This window comes from Python bivittatus, unplaced genomic scaffold (genome assembly GCF_059951505.1).
Source record: "Python bivittatus isolate LINGU-HERP-01145 unplaced genomic scaffold, Pbiv_v1 ctg000480_np1212, whole genome shotgun sequence".
Classification (NCBI taxonomy): domain Eukaryota; kingdom Metazoa; phylum Chordata; class Lepidosauria; order Squamata; family Pythonidae; genus Python; species Python bivittatus.
In genome coordinates, this window is record NW_028277075.1 from 98,057,975 (window position 1) to 98,072,591 (window position 14,617).

The following is a 14,617-nucleotide window of genomic DNA, read 5'->3' on the forward strand; positions in this document are numbered from 1 at the left end:
ATGTAATGATGGCCCCGTTTCACCTAAAAGAATAGCAGGCCTTCCAAGGGGACCTTCCCATAGTTCTGCTCTTTGTTGGACAAGACCAAGCCATGAAATCAGTGAAGGCAAGAAGAGAAAAGATTTGCTGACTGGGATCACAAATACTTTTAAGTGAAACCCGCTCAACTATTTCCGTGAATTCCAGCAAGGAAGCCCAGCTCAATCCTACTCACAGATGCCTTTTCACACATTACTTGATAAGCTGTACTGTTAAGATGTAAGGGTATAGGAACACTTTAAGAACATTGCATAAAACACCCCATCATCTAATGCAGATTCCAGATAAATACCCACTTGATGACAAAGCAGGTTTGTTTCTTTGAAGCTGTTACAATAATCAAAACACCCTTGGTTTTTAGAAGAAGTCAGGTCCCTCATGTGCTGGCTAAGAATTCTTTGTATTTTCCTTTTTTCAACAGTGGTAGTAGGGTATGAAAAGAAGGAGATACTGTACCATGAAGAATTTCCCCCCGGGGGGGAGGAGAGAAATAATAGTGAGAAATGAGGTGAGCAGTCAAGTGTATCCCTGCTAGTCTAGGCATATAGATTTCAAGGCCAGTCAAGGGTTTTTGGCAACCCGTGGAGCAAAAAACTTACAAATGACACCTTTTTTCAGGCATTAGAGTTACAATTATTTATTTTTATTACTTTGTTCCATAGATGTTTTAGTGTAATTTGATGATATTGTAACTGCTGGCAGAATTTGAATAAATACATAAGAATAAATGGGCTGCCCTTTCATGGCATGCCTGGCTGATTCACACAGTATGCTAAGCCAAAAGGTAGTTTATTTGTAAACCAGGATTTCTGGCTTAGTTTGTTGGGTGAATCCAGGAATTTGCTTTCTGGGACACAAACCCTGGATAAGCTATGTTGTGTGTGTCTCCTCAGCCAGCATCTCAAAACACGGTACCCCAATCTGTTGTGGAAAAGACATGCTCTTCCATGTGACTTCTACATCCCGCAGCTCATTTTCATTGGTGTAAAGCAAACCACATTTCTACCCGCAAATGGCAGAAGTGGAATCGACTACTTAAATAAAAAAAAAAACCAAACCAAACCAAACCATACCGTTTCGTTGTATTTATATGAGCTGGGATAAGGTAGACGCTGCCTTGTCGACAGATGAGGTCCGCTGGTAAAGCCTAGGACTACGCTTCCCAGCTCTCCCCGGGGCAGGGGCGTGGAGAAGCTCCGTAGGAGGTGTCTGAGGCAGAGGGGGCTTTGTGCTGCGGTGCGCGGTGACTGTCTAGCGTGGCGGCTGGTTCTCCTCTCTGGGTTGCGCTTGGTAGGCGCTGCGCGGGGTTGGGGCGAGCCCGGCTCTCGCTGGAGCCGACCGTCCAGAGGCCACCAGTGGGATTGTTAAGCAGGACCGCTCCGCCCCAACCATGCGTCTTCCAGCCCGGGCTGCTTGGAGTGAAAAGCGTGCAACATGCTGCCGCTAAGATCCCGGGCTCCCAACACGAGCGCTGGAAGAAAGGGAGTCCGATTGTGTTGGGGAGGAGGGGGAGGAGGAGGAGGAGGAGGAGGAGGGGGAGGGCGGGCATTTCCAAGGCCGGTCCTAGAGGGAGACAGAGATCTGTGTGCCTTGCCTCCCCGCGGTTCTAATACTTAATTTTGGGGGGTTGCGCGCGTGGGGCGCGTGAAGGAGAGGAGAGGAGAGCGCGACAGGCTGGGTGGGGAAGGAGTACCGGAGCAGCCAGCGAACGACTCCGCCGCAGTGCGCGGAGCTTGGTGGAGCAGCGGCGCTTTGGAGCCGAAATCCGGCAGGAGAAACCCGGAGAGAGAGGTGGACGGAGCTCCCCCGCTCCCCTTCCTCGAGGAAGGGCCGTCGCCATGGGCAATGCGGGGAGCATGGACTCTCAGCAGACGGACTTCAGGGCGCACAATATGCCCCTCAAACTCCCGATGCCCGAGCCGGGCGAGCTGGAAGAGAGATTCGCCGTTGTGCTGGTGAGTGCGGACCGAGTGGGCTTTGCCTCCCCTCCCCACCCCGGTCCAGCGCGGCGCAGATAGTCCAATGGAGGCGGAAAACGGGGGGTTTCCGTCGGCCTCTTCTCTTTTTAAATCCTCCTTTTTCCAGCGTACTCCAAGGACTCTTAACAGGCAGCGATGGGGGGCGGGGGCGGAGGTCCGCATCCCGTCGCGATCCTTAGGTGGGTTTTTATTTTATCGCCCCAAGGGGAAAAGGGCGCCCTCGGCTCGGAATGTTATGAAGGAAATCTCCCTGTCTCTGCAGCAGCTGATCCATTGTTTGAAGCGGAGTGGGGCCACGGGCTTCGGGAGAGAGTCGCTGTCCCCGTGCGAGGGGGTGTGCAAGGGAGCCAGGGAGCGAGAAATCAGTGCCAGGATTTCTCCGGCACAGATTTTCTTCAAAGCGAACGGTGCAGCCGCTGCATGGTTTTCAAACTGTACAATCCAGTGAGATCCGGGCTCCGCTTAAAGTTATTGCCTTCCAGGCGGCCATTCACTTCCTACTACTGGTTTGTTCTGAGCAAAGATCTGCATCTCATTCGCAAGCGGGGGTGGAAGAGGAAAAGCGGTCGGGAAAACCTGGAGAAAATCATTCCCCCCTTAAATTAGGGTGGAAAACCTGCATGCCTTGTTGGTTATTAAGTTATTAAATCTGATCAGGGGAAAGGATCCTATTCTATATGCACCTTTACTTCCAAACAAGTGTTACTGATCTTAGTGCCACTGATTTCAATTAAATGTGCACAAAAGGATTGCACTTTAAATATTTGTGGTGCACTGGAAGCAGTTAGGTTTTGGGCTTTCCTTATTTCTTGAATGATTAATATAAACTGCATATTGACAGCATGCATGTCTCAATTATCCTGAGATGGAGAGAGAATCTCTCTTTTGCTCCAGAAAGATTTAAGGACCTTAACTGTGTCTTTCTATAGTATGGTATATATAAGAGAGTAATATTTTTTCTCATTAGATCCACATTTTGGATGGGTGGTGCTGGATAAAAGACTGGTGTTCATCCCACAGATTGTTTCCCCTTTTGAGTGTCACAACTTGGCCCTTGATAGCCTTTGGCCCAATTGAAGTTAAATTGTTTTGTGAATTTAACTTTGTAATATGAAAACTCTATAGATTATGTCCATTAGCATTTATTTGTGTAGTAGGTGCAAGCAATATGTTATGCTTTCAATGGAGATTGGTAAAGGTTTTCTTAAGCAGCTTCAGAAGTCAGTCTGTTTTCTTAGTTTTGGAGGAGTGATGTGTCAGTTCTCAAAACCTTTGGGCTGGGGATTTTGTCATCAGTAGCACTACAATAGTTCCTTTTTAAAAAAAACCTTTAGCATAAGAGTTTTGTCAAAGCACAAATACTGTTGGAATAGGGAGGTGTCTACTATGAGTTCATACCCAGCAAGAAAAAAACCCGATGTGCCTTAAAGGAAGCAGATAAAATTGCATTTACTTTTTGTCTGTACTTGCAGCACTCTTAATTTTGCAGTTTTATCCTGCTAGATGGTGTCTTGTAAAATTAGGAAGAAAAAAAAAGAAGGAACAATTAACCATGCAGCAGAAGTAATTATTCTTTAAGTGGAAACAGTAGCGAGATAATGTCTGTAATGTCCTGCATTTGATTAAGTGGAAGAGCCAGTGTGGTGTACTGTAGTGAACTCGGACTGGGGAAACCCCAGTTCAAATCCACACTTGATTATGAATCTCTCTGAGTGACTTTGGGCCAATTTCTCAGTCTTAACCTACTTCATAAGATGTTGAGATGATAAAATGGGTGGGCACTCTTGGAGGAATAATGAGAGATAAAGGTATTCAATAAATGTTACCTATTCCTACTTTCACCCTGATATTTTCTTTCACCTCTATCTGTTCCTGTTCTAGAGGTTCATATTATATATTATGATGTAACAATGGTAAGACATATAGTGATACATGGTCTATTGCTATCAAAGTTTTCACTATTCATACCTGTCTGCATCAGACTGGTTCCTGACTGCTGATGTTGCATGGCTTCTGCTCATGTGACTTGGCTTGGAAACATCTTTCTCTCTTACAGGATATCAGCCATTAAAAAAGTAAATTGGTGTTTTCTAAATTGCTCTTTAAATATCTGGAAAATCCAAAGACCTTGACAAGAACCTATGAACTTCTAGGATGTATGCAATCTGGATAGTTATTGAACTTTGAGACAGAAAGGATCTTGAGGAATTAGGACAAGGTTTCTATGACATACTTATTGAACTATGGTTTACTCAGTGAACATAATCACACACTGAGCCATTAAATAACTATATGGGCTTGGTTTGCATAATGTGCCAGGTTAAGCTATGATTGGCTAGTTGGGGTTCCTTATGTTTTACAAACACACACTAGAAATCTGATTCATAGAACTGGGCTCATGTGTTATACTAATTATTTTGACCTAGCATGTTATATGAACCCAGCCATGGCTTATGACAGTGTATTGTGTGAATGCGTGTGAACGCATTGTGATATATTCAGTAATCCATGGTCAAACAAATCATGACCTACTGTGAGATATGTATCAGGTCTGAAACTATTAATATCTGTGATTGAAAATGGGTAGACCCTTGGACTGCATTTGGACATAAAGTTTGCACAACAACGTTATGTGTAAAATTTGCTTAACCATCACCTGTTGAATAAGCCATAGTTGGCTAGGATCACACATTATGTTAAGTCAGAAAAGCATAAACAATTATTTATAAACTACATCATGCCACTCTAGAGTCAAACAACTTATGAAGAGGTTCACCTATTGCTTAAAGCTCTGTATGGCTTTATTGAATAAATCTCAGTTGGCTGGGTTCATGGATTATAAACAAACATTCAGGATTACAAACTACAGTGATGGTATTCATTCTATACACCCAAAGCCAAATCCTAATCAATTGAATTTCAGTTTAAGTGTTTGAGCACAGCCTATGATTTTGTGTGATGTGACCATTTTGGACATGGAACATTAAGCTGTTTATACATAACACTCAAGCAAAAGATCTGTCAAGATGTTGAGCACGAATGGACTATGTATATATAACATTGGGAAAATTTACAAGATAGAAGTGGATCAGGCATGCAAGAAACCATGGAAGTGTTGACCCTTGAGCCAGTACAGGTACACAGCAAGAAATATGTCATTATGTTTCCAGTTGACCAGGTGACTTGTTTTTGTACATTGTACAAAGCATGATTGTCTGAACCCATTGTGATTTGTAAGCTTTGGTTAATGGCTTAGTATGATGTGTTAGTGTAGCCAGTTGTGGCTTAGTTAAAAAAACCATAATTAAGTAAGCATGGCATAGTAGAGCAGGTGAACTAGATCTTTAAAGGTTTGCAGTGGTCAACAATCTGTGTCTCAGAACTCAAAGAACAGTATTTCCAATGTACTGTTGAAGGCTTTCACAGCCGAAATACAATGGCTGGTGTGGGTCTTCCGGGCTGTGTGGCCGTGTTCTGGAAGTTTTGTTTCCTAACGTTTTGCCAGCAACAGTATTTCCCATCATTCTTTGTGGTGCTGGATGTGGAATGCATGTTCAAGGAGGATTCACTGTGAAATCTAGAAATGGATATATCCTAATTCTGTTTCAGTGATGGGCAACTTTTAACTCTAGAGCCCCAGGGAACTATCAGCCTAATTTTCTGTTGCTTTTTGCAATGGTTATTTCAGATCTTTAAAAGAGATATTAGGTCCTTGGCAACCTGCTGTGTGGTGAAGACCATATAAGTCCAGAGAAAAGGGAGTGTTAGAAAGACAGAGAGAATGGTTGGCCCCATCCACCCTTGGGCACTGTCCACTTTGGCTCTGGCCTTGTTTTAGGTCCACCCAGCCTCGACCCACAGCATGGCGTCCGACTCAAGACTCTGTGGGAATTTGGACTTGGGCAGACAATATCTGCAACTCCAAAATTAATTGAGAAGGCAGCTGATGATCACAATATAGTCTCCTACAGCCCTCTTTTTAAGCACTGCTTCATCAGTGTGATTTCACAGCAGGAAACAGAAGAGGAGTAGAAGCAATCAGTTGGGATTAAATGGTTTGGGGAAAAAAAAACATTAATGAAGGAAAAACAGCCAAGCCCTAAATGTTCACCATTCTGATATACATTATACTTTTAGTGTGATACATAAAATTACTGTGCATGTTCACTGCTGATTATTTTATTGTGTCCTTTCCCTGTGGCACCAATATTTGGAAGATACACCTATTTATTTTAAGAGTGTTTTCTTTGTGTATATATAACCCATGAGATTGAGGTGTGCACTGGGGATCCTAATCTTTGGGTGGCTTTCAGGGAAAGAAGTTTGGAGATTTTAGAATGCTTTAGGGAAAAAATCAATTTGTGTTTGTGAATCTGAGCTGGTTCATAAAAATATCTCATCTGTGTTTTATTTATTTCCTTTTCAGATTCAGTTTTATTTACAATAAAGCACAGGCCTGTATTTTGAATTGACATAGGTTTTATTTTGGATGAATCATAGAATTATAGAAAGTAAGTCTTGGTGGGACTTTGGAGATCATCCAGTCTGACCTCTTCCCTGGTGCTAGAATCTATTACTACAGCATCCCTGAGAGATGGCCATCCAGCCTTAGTTTATCATGGGTATCTGCCTGGTCATTACAGGTAGTCCTCAGGTTATGACGGCAGTTGGGACTGGAATTTCTGTTGCTAAGCAATGTGGTCACAAAGTGCAATGTCATGTGACCTCATTGTTTAGTGATGGCAATCCTGGCAGTCTGGGTTGCCAATGTAACCGTAGGACTGTGCAGGTTGTTAAGCAAGGACCTCACATGACCACAATATGGGTTATGGTGGGAGTCCCAGGCAAGCAGGCCAGTAGGCAAGAGCTGTGAGTGGGTGGGTAACACTGGCAGGCGCTATGGAGTGTGTGTGTGTGGGTGCTGTGGGTGGGCACTATGGAGGGTGGGTGGGCAGGTGCCATGGGCGGGCACTATGGAGTGTGGGCAGGTAGGTGAAAAAGCAGTGGGAGCGACTTGCGATCTCCTGGCAGTTTCCCCATTGACTTTGCTTGTGGGAAGCCTGCAGGGAAGGTTACAAATGACAATCTCGTGACTGTGGAACGCTGCAACCATCGTAATTGTGAGCTGGTTGCCAAGTGCCTGGCATGAGATCACGTGACCATGGGGATACTGCGATGGCTGCAACTTCAAGGACTGGTCGTAAGTCCCTCTCATAATTTTGAATGGTCACTAAACGAGTAGTTGCAACCCAAGGACTACTTATATAGCATCATGTAGTTATCTGACTGAGTGACTTTGGGCCAGTCGCTCTCTCTCAGCCCAGTCCACCTCACAGGGTGATGGTCGTGGGGAAAATAGGAGATGAGAGGATTATGTATGCTGCCTGTAGTTGGACTAAAAAAAAAAAAAAAGGCGAGAGATGAATCTAATAAATACTGTCTGGGTTCTTCAGCCCATTAGGGGCTGAGCACTTGAAAAGCATCCTGGGTCCCAGAAAAATTCATATGGTCTAAAAATGCATTGTGTGGAGTCCTCCACGCCTTTTTTTTTTTTTGGTTGTTGTCGAATGAATGTATACATATGAATGTTGTATTGTGGATCTATTTCTCTACCTGCTTTTTCTCCCTGCCTTGCCTTTACGCTATCTTTTCAGACGCAACTTGCAGCAAACTCTTCCCTGTTTTTCAGTCCTGGGAGACGTGGAGGAACCTTTTTCCCCATTCCTTGCAACCATATACCCCCATCTTTTTCTTAGTCTGCCTCTGGCTCCAAAGGTAGTGGCTGATGGTTGCAAACGGATGAAATTCTTTCCCCTTGCTAGGAAGGGCAAAATGACCCTTGGTAGGCAGGAGGGTGAGGACTGGTGGAGGAAAGTGGAAGAGGATCAGGAGGACTCTGATTTAGGGAGGACATTTAACCCACGCTGTAGAGAGGGCACAGTGATGAGACAGCTGCATTGAGTTGTAAGTTTTACTATATGTATACGGTTTGTTCTCAGTCCAAATCCATGAGTAGAAACACTCCCGAGTAGCAACCTGAGGTAAATATCATTTTATGTGAAAAAGAAACTTCTTTTTCCTGTTCTTGGATTGATCTGGTCCCTGAGGGTTAGTTTCTTGAATACGATGTGTAGGAAGGCCCAGCTGGTAGGCTTTTCATCATTATCTCAGATCTGAAAGCAAAAATGTAAAGAGGGTTTCTGTTTACTAAAACAGGTGGTGGCGGTCTGTCTTGAAAAATGCAGCGATTGCATTGGAAAGGCATCTCTGGATACTCATGGCTAGCCGGGCAGGGGAAAGTGCTAAAAGTATTTGGTATACAAGATAAGAGGTCCAGGATGTCAGCCAGAGAAGAAAAAGTTCACTCTTCTACGAGATACGATGTGGGGAAATAAAAGTGCTGGCACTGTTGCTGAAATCATTAAAAGGGTCAGGAAGAAGCAGAGCTTAGAGGTCGAGCTGGGGCTTTTCATGCCAGAGGTCCCAAGTTTGACCCTCACAATCTCCATGTAAAGCTGGGGAAAAGAAAACTCTTGAAGCCTGGACAGCTGCTGACAAGTCAGTGCATGGCAACAGTCACTAAAATCCAGAGGAGCCTTCGCTTAGATCTTTTTTGTTGAAATCAGTGGCTAAGCTACAGTGGGGTTTCTTTAGTTTCCGTATGGTGCAAAAGCAGCTTCTATTGGTTTTAAAACCATGGTTTTCTCCTCTAGTGGTGGTTTATTCATTTATTACCAGGGTTCAGCAGACTCATTTAACTCTTTTTCTGTTGGAGAAGGCACCTACCCTTATTCCCTGGGTAAAATGGATTTCTTCTTGATCTACACTCCCGTAGAAAACCTCAGTGGAGTAACTTTTCTGCTACCCAAAACTATATTCAGAACCCTATGCACAAGGCAGATGGTTGTTGGATCTAGTTGCACGCATTAATTGCTTTGAGTACATGGTGGACACTGACCCTTTCAGGATTTCCCTTGGTATTTCAAAGAACTTTTGAAATGTATTAGAAATTATTGAAATGGAGTGATGGAATAAGTGACAAGGTTTTTACGTTATCCTTAGCCATCATGTAATCGTTCAGTTTTGGATTGAACCAGGGCTTACTACAATGTATAGTGTTGTGGAGACCACAGATTCTTTTCTATTCTTTTTTTTTTTTTGGTATTTTTTTTCCTTACTCCCATGCAATGTCATAAAGGAACAGATCCACTTGGGGGGGAGTTGGATATGTGCTTTTTGCAAAATCTGAGCTGGTTGAATTGATAGAGATTTTCCTGGCAGCGTTTTTCTTTGACAATCTATGCTTTGTGGAAGAGTATTAGAATGTTGAATAACCGTGAAGGCATCCAGCAGTCAAAGTAATTTGTGTTTTTCCAACACTACTTATGACTGAAATGTCAAAGCTCTCATTTTTGGTAATGAGAAAGGTTGAGCGACCTAAAGTGAAAAAATATCATGCTAGTGCTTCCCCAATTTCACTAACCTGCTTTGCCTGACCTTTTATTTTTCAAACTAGCATCTGAAAATGAATAGTGATGTATCTTTTCCCAAGCAATTCTATTTGTATCTTTTCCAATTAACAAAGCCTGCAGAATGTCGCTTTGCTTCCAACTAATTTAAGCTGTGTTCAAAGCCAGAGAGTAGCAACAGCATGCTCTGCTTTCTTCTTTTTATCATGACAGAATTTCTAATCAGCCAGGAGAAGATGCTAACTGCTCCAAAATTTGTATTGCCTGTGAAAAAGGGTGAGAAACAAAGAAGCTAAGCTGGGTCTATCCAAAAGTGAAAGAAAAAATCTGTAGGGTTAAATAATTAAAATTAGCTGTATTTCAAATGGATTTTTTTTTACAAGCTATATATTTAACCAGTTTTGCTTTGGCTGGACTTTTGGGGTCTTGTTATTTCTTCCTCCATCCATGTCAAGACTCTTTTCAAAGCAAGTTTTTATATCACTGGTTAAAGTAAATCATCTCTTAGTTGAGCTTGTCTCTTTGTGATTTCATGGCATGCTCAGGTACTTTTTTCGGCAAAAGCATCCAAGCGGTTTGAAGTTGCTTTTTCAATTTCCCACACTAGCCTATAGTTCTGGTAACTCCTGGTGATTTCTCATCTGAGTACTAATCAAAGCCAAGCTTGTTTTGCGTTTTGAAAACCAAGTTAGGAGCAGAATACAATTTTTCATTCTCAAGATGCATTATGAATCTGTTGACTGACTCAACATTTAATTTGTGAGATGATGGGCTAGGATTTTCTTCCAGGATTAGTTATGATTGCCTGCCTAAGAATGTATGGGTCGGAAGGGACTTTGGAGATCATCTCATCTTAACGCCATTCATGTTAAACTATGTTGAAAAAGCCCTTGAATATGTGCAGAGTGCCATTCTGTCATTATGAAATAACTCAAGGTTTCACGAGTTAGATTTTATAGATTAGAGCAGTGTTTCTCAACCTTTGCAACTTGAAGATGCGTGGACTTCAACTCCCAGAATTCCCCAGCCAGCACGCTGGCTGGAGAATTCTGGGAGTTGAAGTCCATGCATCAAGTTGCAAAGGTTGAGAAACGTTGGATTAGAGAATATGATTTGCACCCCCAAACCAATTCCATTCTGGAAATTAATCTCGGAAGAAATGGCACCTTCATTTATGATTTCCTAGTTACTACCCCCTCACACAAACATAAAAAGGAGTGTAAGAGGAGATGCTTTTATCCAAATACCTTGTGTGCATATACATGATGTCTGCTAGCATCTGTGAACAAAGCTTGTATAGTTCTTGCCAGCCTTACTCAGAATGACCGTGTGCAGTCAGAATCACACCATTGGATCTTACATCATTCCTCATTCTGAATATTTCCTCTTTTTGTTTTTCATTCTTCTGTTTGTATATTTAAAATGGGAGCTGGGGGAGAGAGGATGTCTGAATTGCTCTTGCTCTTCTGGCTTGTGCAGAAAAACTTTTAGGGCTGGGACCCCAGAGAATATAGCGGATGCGGCAGGGTTTCCAAATGGGTGCCCCCCCCCCCAGCCTCTAATGATATGTAATGTTTCTGAAGGAAGACACGTGGCCAGAGGAGGAGGAGGTGGTGGCGGCCAGGGCTGACGCTGCGGAAAGGATTGTGTAGCTTAATGAGGTGGTGCTGATATTAAGTGATCACTGGCTCACACATTGGGGGTGTTTCTCACACGAAGCATTCCATTTCTCCTTTGGCTGCAACGTTGCATTGTGCAAGTGGCTATTGAATACAGAGTTGCTGGTGGGGGAAGAACCAGAACAAGAGGGATCAGATGAGTTCTCATAGTCATGCTTTTAAAAATCTAAATCTACAAACTCCCCCCTCTCTGGTTTGGTGATTTTTTTTTTTTTGCTTTTTTAAAAAAGTTCTGTTATTCTGACATAATGTGAATAGATGCCCAGGCCTATTTAGCAGAAGTTTCAAAGTAGATTTTGTATGCCTACATTGTACGATTGGAGACAAGTGCCCCAATCCAGTGATTCCTTCTTGGCTTGGAGGAAGGGTATGAGATGATACACCAACAGTTTCCTCACTGAGTTCATTGGGTGCAAGGATGAGCTGCAGCCTGGGTGTGCAGGGGACAGCAATATAGCGCTGCAGCCGAGAGCCCTACGGAGCAGACACCCATCTCTTACTACCTGAGTGTTTGAACCCTTAATTTGAATTAAGGAATCAACATAATGGACTATAATCCCTTTGACATTGGTTATCAAATAATCCCAAAGTGACTGTGCTATGACATATTGACAGTATCACTTCAGGGACACTCTTTTCCCTCTTGTTTTTGGCAACTTGTGGAGAGAAGTCTTCTGAGCCTAACCATAACTTGTATAATTTCTGTTGGAGAGGTAGTGCAATAAGAATAGCTGGCAACTATCTTTAATTAGCTTATCTAGTCTATGCAGAGAGGGTTTGAGAAGACATCTCTCTCTGGGAGGATATTTTAGTCGTTGCAGGATTTGGCAAATCCTCCCATTAGTTTACCTGTGATGGCTTGCCTTAATTGATTAATCCATGGCTGGATTCGCACGTATTTTTGAGCCTTAGACTTTGTTCACATGACATACTAACCTTGATCTTTATTAAGTGATTGATTCAAGCAATTTTCTGAGGTTTTGCAACACATAGAACTATCAAGTAAAAGTGTTCATGTAATGTTGAATTATATATTAAAAACCAGGAATTTATCAGTTTATAAAGAAGTTTAGATTTATTGAGCTTGGAGGACTGCCAAAAAGTTGGTTTAGCTTTGTTGGAAAGATACTGCTACTCTGGACTTAAAGTCTTGGATGCATTTCGCTGTCACCCTTTGAATTTGCTATTTAACAATGAAATGGGAAAAGTGGTCAATATGACTCTGCATGGACAGTGTTTATTGTTTAAAATCTGAGTAGCTGAGATGTATGTAATATGCTTAAGTTTTGTATGAATTTTGTCCTTTTTTAGGATTTTGGGAGGGGTATATTTTTGTATGGTTTCACATTTTTTTCCAATAACTTTTTGGTTTTTGTACTTTCAGAGAGAGGTTAATTACCAGACCTTTTAATTTATCTCTCATTTCCCTATTGGCAAGTAAAATAAAATATATTTAGAAGCTATGCTGATGGTTATATTTTTGAGCTATGTTTTTTTTTTTGCAAAACATTTAAAGAAACATTTAAAAATCTGATTTAAATAAAAAAAGATTTTATTTTTCAAAAGTTGCTAATATTTATTTGCTTTGTTTCTTTGCTTTTAAATGTTACTCATTCTATTTTATAGCTTACGTAGTTTTTTTGAGCTTCCATGGTCAACAGTCCAGGAGGCCATGCTGCCAGTTTTCAGCAGTGACAACTCTAAGGGCTATGTATAAGGACTTATGACTGTTTTTGGACCTGCAACTGCTGGTATCCCATGGATGCCATAAAGGGTGGTTTACCAGCTGCAATAAAAACTACAGAGCGGCTTGAGGCGATGTGTGATTCTGGCCATAGAAGGTGTTTGCTTCCGAATAGCAGCCAGGAAATGAATACAGTAGTTACGAAACTTTCAATTCCCTGTGTGCTTACTGGTAGTATCCTTCCATCCAAAATAATGGATGTATTGGGTTGTGACTGGTGAAGGTATGAACTCATTCTGTCAAGTTGTGTGCATCATTTGGTTTGGAAAATGAGAGATTGAAATTAATTGAAAAGCCTCCATTGCAAGGACTATCTGACCCTGGAGGGCAAGGAGTCACCTTCCAGAGAAGTCCCTACTCTCCTCCCTGTGTACAGGAGTGACATGCGTTTAGCAGATCTGCATTGGACTAGCGAAGTGGCAGAAGACAGAACCAATGCATAATGGTAAAGGTAGTAATGAAGTCTTATTATTTGTCACTACACATTTATTTGATTTGAAACCATTAAAAGGAACCATGGAACCTGTCCTTTTGGGGTTTTTTTGCTTTATGTGTGATGGGCTAAATAGGCATGCTGTTTCTTTCTCTTTCTCTTTCTCTTTTTATATACCTACACACACAAATACATGCTCCATTAAGTTAAATATGTTTAATGCCACTAATATTGTTTCGCTGTACCTGCGGGTCAGGGGGTGGGGGGCAAGGAACATTTTGTGCAGGTGGACTTTAGCTCCCATTATTCCAAATGTCTATATTGGTTGAAGGCATTTTTTTTTAAATTGAACATACTAATATTGTAACTCTAGATACATTCATGATTTGAGTTTTTCTTCCATGCTGTTTATGTACTGTGGTGGTAGTAAATACTTCTGCCAGTGACTGATTGATTGATTGATTATTTATTTATTTATTTATTATCATTGAATTTATATGCCGTCCATTTCCCTCAGAGGGTGACTCTGGGTGGCTTACAATTAAAATCCAAGGCAATAAAAGTGATAAAAATATAAATATCCACAATTAAAATAACAGATAAAAATTCTATATAATTTTATATAATTCACTCCAACAATTTTATATAACTCACTCGAACAATTTTGGAGTGAATTGTAAGCCAGCGTTCAGAGTGCTCTTGGGAAGGCATGTCAAGAAAATTATGTTCCATTTATGAGAATACCATCGTTTAGTTTGGTGTTTCTGTAAAAATTGACATAAGAAGAGTTAATAATGTCATTTGGTAGAATTTACAGTCATTTAACACAATGAGGGTGGTCAATAACTATGCCTTGAGGCTCTCTGGAGTGTGAATTGTCCTATGAAAAGAATAATTGTTCAGTGCATCATGAAATCTTAGAGCATGATTAGAGGAGATGGTTCTGCTGATTTCCCATAAAATGGGTATGGGAGTGGAAGTTGAAATTATTCTTACTAGTCTGCAGTCTTTCATTTAAAAGAGTCTTGTTTTTTAATTAACAATTTCTTTCTTGATAGGACTAATTTGTTACCTTTTTCCTGGGTTCAGAGATAACAGAAAAGCGCTAGAGGTTTCAGTGAGGAAAGATATAAAATATCATCTCCATAAATATAAGCTGGGCCTGTGTGTCATGCTAAACCACACTTTCTTCAATAAGTCAACAGTCCTGTTTGATTTTTATCTTAGTGTTTTTTATTAATCAGAATTAAAAGTACTGTCGGTACTTGTAACA

At 41.5% G+C, this 14,617-nt stretch overlaps 1 protein-coding gene across 9 annotated transcripts in view; it reads left to right on the plus strand.

Moving 5' to 3' along the window:
• The first annotated feature begins 1,244 nt into the window (after nt 1-1,244).
• FMNL2 (formin like 2) overlaps nt 1,245-14,617 on the plus strand; it is a 198,608-nt gene continuing 185,235 nt past the window's right edge. For 7 of the 9 annotated variants that reach the window (XR_015797239.1, XM_088146559.1, XM_088146556.1 and 4 more), the window contains exon 1: nt 1,245-1,995. Coding sequence is in view for 8 of the 9 variants with exons in the window: in XM_088146559.1 (XP_088002685.1) it covers nt 1,879-1,995 (117 nt within the window). In the remaining variant the exon portion in view is untranslated. The remainder of the gene's footprint in view (nt 1,996-14,617) is intronic. The other 2 variants (XM_088146555.1, XM_088146554.1) reach the window with 1 other exon arrangement.